Genomic DNA, 9,267 nt, shown 5'->3' on the forward strand with positions numbered 1-9,267 from the left:
TTTAAGATCAATGATTGTAAGAATATGAGACATTTCTTCAACAACCTGATCTCTTTCATGTGGTCTGTAAACTGCTCTAAAAAACACATAACTAAAATAAGATGGGAAATGATTAATGGAGAGAAAAGAGAGAGTTTGAAGATTATGATCCACATTGTTGCGCATGAAAAGCATTTGAACCGAGTTATAAAACATAGCTTTCTCAACTTCCAGAGAAATGGCAAAAAGAATGAAACCATGGAATTGGTCACGCCGAACTTCTAGATAATGATTATGGTACTGGTATAGAGCATCCCAGTCGAGCTTCTGCAACATCTCCTTAACTTGTATTCAGCTAGATTTGGTATAATAGGCCATCAGAAACTTTCCGAACATTTGAAAGCTATCAAGATCGTGTATTAAAAAGCCAAACAATATAGACATAATGTCAGTATTGACGGTGAAAATGTTAAAGTTTGGCATGATGAACTGAAGAGAGTATTTTGGGCAATGAAGAAAATTAGAATTTTAACTGATTGTGATAAGGTCTATAAATAAGGAAACGTTCTACAACTATTATATATGTAATTGATAGCACACTTGGAGCTGAGCAAGTTTGTGAGAAAATAAGATGCTTTCTGTATTCCAAATACTGGAGTTAACTGAATTGAATGTGAATAAAACCTTTTCATTTCCTACTCTACTTTGTAATTGTTTAAAACTATGTAAATTTAGAAAAACGTAAATTAACAATGGGGGTTTCTTGGATTATTGGAAAGGAATACTACATCATTATGACTTGTAGTAATAAAAATAATTTCCAATATATATTTGCCTTGTGGAAATCAACATAATCATGACTCGAATTGATAAACGTGTAAGTAAGAAAGATACAACTTTATAGATGTGGGTCAAATTTAGTGATGGACAATGCATGTAACATCAAATCATTATCTTTTACAAAAAACATTCTTCACAATTACAATAAATATTTGCATTCATATATATAACCAAACTGTACAAATTTGTTACATATTCACATATACATACTTAGCAGGAATAATCACAAACTATTGAACATGCTTAGAAATTCACAACCTGTCCATCTTGAACAGGTTCAGGGTCATTAATCTCAACATCCTGAAATCGTGCTTGTGGAGGGCCAAGACCTAAATCCATATTAAGAAATTCTAAAATGTTGTCAACAGGCCGGTCCAATGTCTGCAAATCGTGTAGATTTTGTCTACCAATTCATTCCAGATGTCTTGCAACAGAGTTCCTCTGCGGATGTACCAAATTAATTTCATAACGAATGTTATGATCATTAAGACGTGAAAGGATACATCTGAATATACTCCTAGTATGTGGTGTTATTCCATCCTCTCTATAATACTTGCATTCACGGTAAGCCTGGATATTATCAGTCTCAATGATAACACGTTCGTACTGGTCTTGAAATGCTCTACGCATTCCTATCAAAACAGCCCATAAGGCACTATTAAGATTAGTTAAGCCCGGAATGGTGCCATATGTTAATCGAATAAGAAGGCCATTTGAATCTCTCACAACAACGCCAATGCCATTTCTATTCTGACCTTCAGGATCATTCTGAATAAACTCACTGTGAACATTTATCTTCATCCAACCTTGAGCAGGGAATTGCCATACACGTTCAACATGTTCCATGATTTACGTGTTTCTTTGGGTTCAATCAAAGGTTGACAGACTAACTAATCTCAAATGTAATGACACACTTCTATAAATACAAAATACAATGGAAAGATGTGACTATTGGGGAATGGCTACCAATTTGTGACTTGAAAAAAACTAACTTAAAACAGTTATACTTATACTATAATACTTAATTGAATCAGTTATAACTAAAAACTGCTTACTAAACTTTGGTGTCCCCATATGAATTGTATTAAATATCAATAACGTAATTTGACAATAGTACGAAATAAATGACAAAAACAACCAAAACACATTCTTCATTGATTCAAATAGGAAAAACAAACTTTCAACATCAGTAAACCAAGTTTAGAGTTCAATGTGATAAGGAAATTTAATAATTAAAAACTGAGGAAATTGGATTGCCAACACAAATGCTGCATCCATGCCAAATAAAAGATGAACAACTTGAAAATGATGATTATTTAAAACGAAATTCAGAAATGCTAAACACCAATCCAATCCAGCTTTCTTACATAACATCGAGCAAAATAATTGAGTGCTTAACTGTTGTATTACTTCTCCTACAAATTTTAACAAATTAAAAATTCTTAGAATATGACCAAAACAACAGAATAAATTAATAGAATATAGATAATTAATATGATGATAATTAATGAACGGAATGTAAGTGATTAAATGCAAAAAAACAAAATACAATGCATAAATGTATCTTGCCTTTTTAATTTTTTTGGTAACTGATTTTGCAGAGCCCGGAGTATGATCAATGGCATCAAGATCGACATACTAACACAAAAACAATTACGCTTTGTAAAGATTTGTTGGAAGACTAAAAGTTATAAAATTATAATGGTTCGAGTATTATAACATATAAAAACCAAAATTACATTAATGGAAAAGTTGATGGAGGAAGATTCTGATATATGTACAGATTGAGATGGACTTGGACTCTGCGTATCGTGTCAAATATGTCATTTGCATCAAATATGGTACTATCCTCAGTTACATTTGCTTTGTTCAATTGAATAATGACAGTGACTTCCTTTCCAACCAAATCTTTAAGTACCTGAGGAAGGACTTCTTCAGGAGCCTGAGACAATATAATGATTATTAAACACTTTAATTAACAATTTAGAACATTTCATTGGATCTGCTTTATTGAAATGAATTTATACCTTCTCAAAATCATTATACGCTTTTGCTGCACTTGTGCCAACAATCCTTCTAGCAGCTCGGTCCATGAGCATAATATTACATGAAAATGTATCATCTTCGGCAAGGACCATGATACGAAACCTGAATTTATAAGGAATTTTGTGATAACTATTGAAAGTTGACTTTAATACAGACTAAAACATCATAAATTTTTAATATAACTCTAATTTTTTCTACCTTTTAGGGGCAACCGGAATTATGTGAGGGCAATTATTACATCGAAATCTCCTGTCAAGCCGCTCAACCTCTTGTTGACATTTGTTACAACTATAAAACCACCATGCTACATCCTCATCCACCTTAACAACTGAGAATGTGGTGTATATCCTTTTCTGTTTGAAGTAAAAAAGGTTCAGATTTAAAAATAAATCATATTCAATATGATTGTGTCGTGCAAATTTTCTAAAGGTTATAAAACCTTCAAGTCATCATATGTCAGCTTTTCATTGAGATCCTTTAATGTCATTCGTTCCATAAAGGGTTGAACAAATTCAGATTTTGCCGCCTTAAGATATTTTTCTCTCTTTGACAAATATCCCTCCTCCTTCAACCTACAAAGGTAAACATTGATGTTTATTAACTCAACCTCCTATCAACTGTTATTAAACAAGCAAATGTGCTGTAATTATGTAATTAATATATTTCTTAATCGTACTACCTCATCCTCATATCAGTCACGGATTCATCATCTAGGTTGAGGTACAATTTTGAAGATGGCAAAGTACCAATCTGCACAGTATCTATATCAAAGCAATATAGTTCAGGAAATTGTTGTATAATGTCAAGGTCATTTATACTAAGTAGTTAAAGAGAACTTACTCATGAAAGTTGTAACTTTTGTGCTCGTTATTATTGCAATTACTGGAGACTGGAGTTCCGTAGTATAAATGTTATTGGCCAACACAGCAAGATCTCCCCAAACACTTACTTTATGCTGATTACTATATTGAAAAAATAACATATATTTCAGGATATACAACTTCCACATTAGAGACGGACTGAGAAAATAATTATAATTACAGGATAAATATTAATACATTCGACAAACCTGGAATCACAAATCCTGAATTTGACAATGTCTCGCATGCCAAATTTTGTGTCAAGTTTCGTTAGAGGTTCAAAATCCTCAATAACTCCAATTACATCTAAATTAAACAGAGCAATATATTTAATTTGGTGAAAGATAAAATGCAGTGAAATATTAAGGTACGCATTTAAAAAAAACTAATAATCTGAACCAAAAGAGTATTATATTAAGGTCACCTATAGCAAATTCAGGCTGTTGTTGTGGCTGATATTTGCTGGCCTCAGCAAAAAGATCACCTAAATCCAGAAATTCGAATTTGTAGGCAGGAATCATGCCATTGTCTTCAACAGCAGTGACCGTAGTATATTGTGAAAATCTGATGCAGATATCAGTTTGTACAAGCTTCAGATTACCGACAGCATCTTTCACAGAAAATTGGTCAAAAACATAAACGCCTCCTTCAATCACAGGAGTTTTGAATCCATTCCAAATATTGGGATAAACAAATGCATGGACGTGATTATTCTAAAACAAAAGAGGATGTTACATTTGGTATACAAAAGAAGGTAGGATTTTACGTAATACCATAATAAAATTTTACAACATAAGACTTACATCATCATCAAGCAGAATGACATTATATCCTTTGACTGATCCATTCTCAGAGCTAACGCTGGTCCACATCCTAGTTACTCTAGCCTTAATCTTCCAATTGGTAGTCGATTGATCAAGGTCTTCAATAAGATTGAATACTGCAGACTCCATTGAAGCTTTTGTTCAAGTCAATTAAACAAAGTGTCAAGCATTAACAATTGAGGAATTAAAAACTTCAAAACATTAACAAAAAATGACAGCATGCACGATGAAGAAATAATGATAACATATTAGATCAGTTCGTACCAATCAATGATGTTTTTAGAGAGAACAAATAGAGAGGAAACCTAAAGTTTTATTTTTAGTGTCAGAGTATGCTTGATGTTTATCTCAAGGCATTAAATTAAAATGCATTTGCAAATGATATATGCAACTTGATAGGTTATGATACTCTATTTTATCTCAATGATATATTCAAACTGGTAAATTGATGCTAATTGATACTCTATTTTAACTGTATGATAAAGACTGCCAATAATATGGTCTTGATTGATTCTCTAATTATTCATCAATTATCTTATTCAATCTAGTAAGTTGATGATAATTGATATTTTTTTAAAAATATGTAAGATGAAGAACGACAACAATATAATCCTCAATGATTAGGTCATTAATCATCAATTATCTTCCTATCTATTCAATATAATTTTTGAATATATAAGTACAATTTAGATGTAACGGAATATTATATTTTAAATTTTGAGTTAATTAATTAATTAAGGTTAATCAATTAAATTAATCCAATCATCACAATCAAAGTCTTATTGATCCCATTTTTTTTATTAACTTGTATATTTTTTTTCATAACTCTGTCGGTTTCTCTAATTCATTTAAAAATATGCATAAGATATGAAAATTGTGTGAATATTTATAACATAATCTGTTTGATTTTTTCGAAATGGAATTATATATAACATCTTTTTTCAGAACTTTAGAATATACATATTAAATTAATGTATTTATTTAAACTGTTGAGTTGAGATAATGTGATCAAAATTGTTCGAACATTTATTAAAGACAAATACTGAGATAATTATGATTTACAGAGAAATTATAAAATAATCCATAACGTGGTAAATAAGTTTAATCAAAACAAATACGATAATGCGGTTGAATCAAGAAGTTTAATAGAAATGCAGTAAAAATAAAGTGTCTTCAAGCTTCGTTGACGGGAATGGTTCTGCAGCGTCATATTTGGATTTGTCAAATGTCTATCAACCTATATTGCAAAGTATGTAAAACTTATAAGCGTTTATATGAAAAAAATGATGTAAAATTCAAAAATATATAATTTATATTTAGTTACCTCTGCCTCAAATATAAGACATCAGGATAATCAAGATTGACAAAAACCTTTGTTGACGGAATATTGTTGATCTGCGCTCTTCCTGTTTTCAAGAGCAAAAAATATATATTATTTAAGAGCTAGAAGAAATTGTATAACCTATGAGAACGCTTACAATTTTAAAGGTTTTTAATATAAAAAATAAGACATTAACCTTGATACATAAAGACTCTAACAGATGCCAGAATCACAATTTTGGGTTCAATTTTAGTAACTTGGTACAATGATTCAAAATTTGTTGGCAAAGAACCACTAAAACACACTTGGATGGCCCTCCTAACACGAATATAATAAAACGTCAAACACTTATGGATGTTCAATAGTGTTAATACATAAAATAAGAAACTGGAGGATGGCGTAGTATTTTTATATTTGTCGAAAAATTTATTGAAGAGTCTTACACGCCATCTGAAATTCTGAAGCGTAACACTTCCTTTTCACCAAATCTTGTCATAATAGATTGTACTGGTTGCAGGAGTTCAACAATTCCAATAACATCTACAACAATAAACTTAAAGTTAAACACAACAAATTGTAAGCGATTTGTTCTAAAATTTTATAAGCAATATCAGTGGAATAAATAGGAAGCTCATCGAGAGCAGAACAATAAGGAGAATTATATAGGAGCGTCACAGGAACCAAATCAAATTTATGACGCGGTATACTCAAAATTTCCTCAGGTTCCAACACCACCACAGTGATGGGAAGAAACATGATGTGATTTGCAAAACGTACAGGCCTCAGAAATCCAGCAGCTGGAAGAACCTGAACATTTCTGATACGTAACAATCTGCCAGGATAAATGATAAAGTAAAACAAATTCCAAAGAGCTGGTGGAATAATTGCAAGTATGTGATTATTCTGCAAAAAAGAAAATCTTAGGATAGAGGCTGGTAAACACAATCATAGATGTGGTATAAGTCATATAGTTATTCAATCAAACCTCACAGTCCAATAGAATAAGATTGTGCCTGACTAAGACACCTTGTCGATTAGTTGATACCCACATTCTTGTCACACGGACCTTCAAAGTCCAAGCAGTATTATTACCATCCAGATTGGATAAATGATGATGGTCCTGCATATCTGAGTAATGAAAAAGTTAATAGATGTTATCAAAAAAAGAGTATATTAAATGTTCATTTCAACAAATAGGTAATGAATTGTAATTATACTTGGATGTTCTTCCATATGAACTCTGAAATTAGTTTGTGAGTTGGATATATAGCAAAAACAATCCGAATGTGTGGAGCGTTTAAGACAATCGGCTGTATTTTTAATAAAGATATACACTATCTTTATAGTTAAGGTGATAGGCTGATAATTAGTCCATGAAAATCTCAATCAATAGATATCTATTAGAGTTGTATGATGATCCCTAACAGCTTACACCAATATTAGCAAGGAAAAAAAAGTGTTAAAATAGAATCTCAATTAGTAACATAAATGTGATATTAAATAAATATTTAAATATGAGTTAGTTATCTGATACACATTGTTAGTATCCCATAATCTTCTCTGATTATCATAATGTCTCCTTATCAATATAAAACATATCACATCTAATTATATTGAGAATTTGATATGCATAAAAAACTATTCCAGAATCTGCCTTTTACTTAGTAGTTATATGAGAATGAATAACCAATATGACCTGATGTAATTCTAATTTAGTTAAATCAAATATTATCACAATTTAGGAAGGTTGTAGAAAACTTCTTCAAACACAACATTTGATGTTATATTTTTGCTTTTCCCATTATCGTCATCAATAAGAATATGTAGTCCTTCTGGAGATGTAACACGGGATATTGCAACGTATAACTGACCATGAGAAAATACGGGCCGAGGAAGATACTATCCAACTGTGTCCAATGATTGACCTTGGCTCTTGTTCACAGTCATGGCAAAACATAGTTGGAGAGGAAATTGTGTTCTTTTAAATTCAAATGGTCAATTTGTGTCTGTTGGGACCATATCGATTCTTGGAATTAGATGTTTCGTACCAACTTGAGATCCACAGAGAATTTGACATTCTATACTGTTTTTTTGCAGCCAGTAACTATCATCCTTCTACCATTGCATAGACCCATAATCTGATTTAAATTCCTCATCAACATAACAACGGCTCCAAGCTTTACTTTCAACTCATGTTTAGGCATACATGGCATATTTATGGAGTTCAGATACTCAACTAGAAATGACGAATCAAAGTCATTCTCGTCAACACCCCTGTCTTTAATTGAATCTTGGTTGAGATAAGTATGCATATTACCCGGAACTCTTTCAAGAATCTGTGCATTGATGTCATCAACTACAACGTTTGTTGGAGTCAAAATAGATCTCGATCTCAGATACTCCTGTGAATGCAAGTTATTCTGCAAATATGGATATATATGTCATTAGGGTTTTAATGGGACTTTTCAAGGGACTCTTGACAACATATTCATCAGGAACTACAAAACTCAGTTCAACATCTGCCGATGAGTATCAATGCATCACCTTTTCCGTCTCAATCTCAAGGTTGCCATTCTAGCTTCAGAATTACCTGAATGTAATCTCATGTTCTGACTGAGAAGAAAGACCCTGGCAAGATTTCCAAAGCCGGGACTTTGTTGAATGAGCATTCACTATTTCAGCCCTTCCAGCCTTAGGCAGAACAGGTAATTATGTCGAAAATCGCCTCCAAAAAGAACTATAATACCACCCAAAGGGTCTTCTTCCTCGTTTCTACTCAACCCGCAGCACCTTATGTCTCGCAAGCTTCTGTCCACGGCTTCAATTGCATAGCGATGCTGCATTGGAGCTTCATCCCATATTATAAGACTTGTGTGTTGCATCAACTCTGCAATGTTTGTACCATGTTTTATTCCAGCAATAGAACTCTGATCTAATTTAAGCGGTATCTTAAACCTAGAATGAGCTGTCCGGCCACCAGGAAGAAGTGTAGCAGCAATTCCTGAGCCTGCAACAGGAAGAACAATCTTTCCTTCTGATCGAAAATGTGAACAAAGAGTTTTCCAAAGAAACGTTTTACCGTATCCACCGCTCCCGTAAACAAAAAACATTCCACCTTTATTTTTGTTTACATTATCAACAACTGCATTATATACATCCAGCTGCCTTGGGTTCAGATTTTTATGAGCTTTGTCATGATTAGGTCTCAATTCTTCTTTATTGTAGCTAGTTTCCTCAGCAATAAGACGATTGACAAAAGTGTGGAAAAATCGTTCGTCAGGAAATGGCAGCATATGAAAATCTCTTAAGGACTTACCAACATCATTTAACAACTTTTCAATCTCGCACAAAAAAAAATGGTAAATGTTCCGACATCTAAATAAAAATAATAAAAAAA

The 9,267-nt window shown here is 32.3% G+C and overlaps 1 protein-coding gene across 1 annotated transcript; it reads right to left on the reverse strand.

Annotated features, from left to right (window-relative positions):
• Nucleotides 1-2,554: 2,554 nt before the first annotated feature.
• LOC141660334 (replication protein A 70 kDa DNA-binding subunit D-like) lies at nt 2,555-4,678 on the reverse strand. Its single transcript, XM_074467311.1, has 9 exons — nt 4,529-4,678; nt 4,150-4,438; nt 3,935-4,031; nt 3,706-3,827; nt 3,545-3,626; nt 3,305-3,437; nt 3,064-3,218; nt 2,847-2,967; nt 2,555-2,761 (listed from the first exon to the last, which is right to left on the reverse strand). The coding sequence occupies exons 1-9, from the start codon at nt 4,676-4,678 to the stop codon at nt 2,555-2,557; spliced, it is 1,356 nt and encodes a 451-aa protein (XP_074323412.1).
• Nucleotides 4,679-9,267: the final 4,589 nt, after the last annotated feature.

Source organism: Apium graveolens, chromosome 5, assembly GCF_009905375.1.
Source record: "Apium graveolens cultivar Ventura chromosome 5, ASM990537v1, whole genome shotgun sequence".
NCBI lineage: Eukaryota > Viridiplantae > Streptophyta > Magnoliopsida > Apiales > Apiaceae > Apium > Apium graveolens.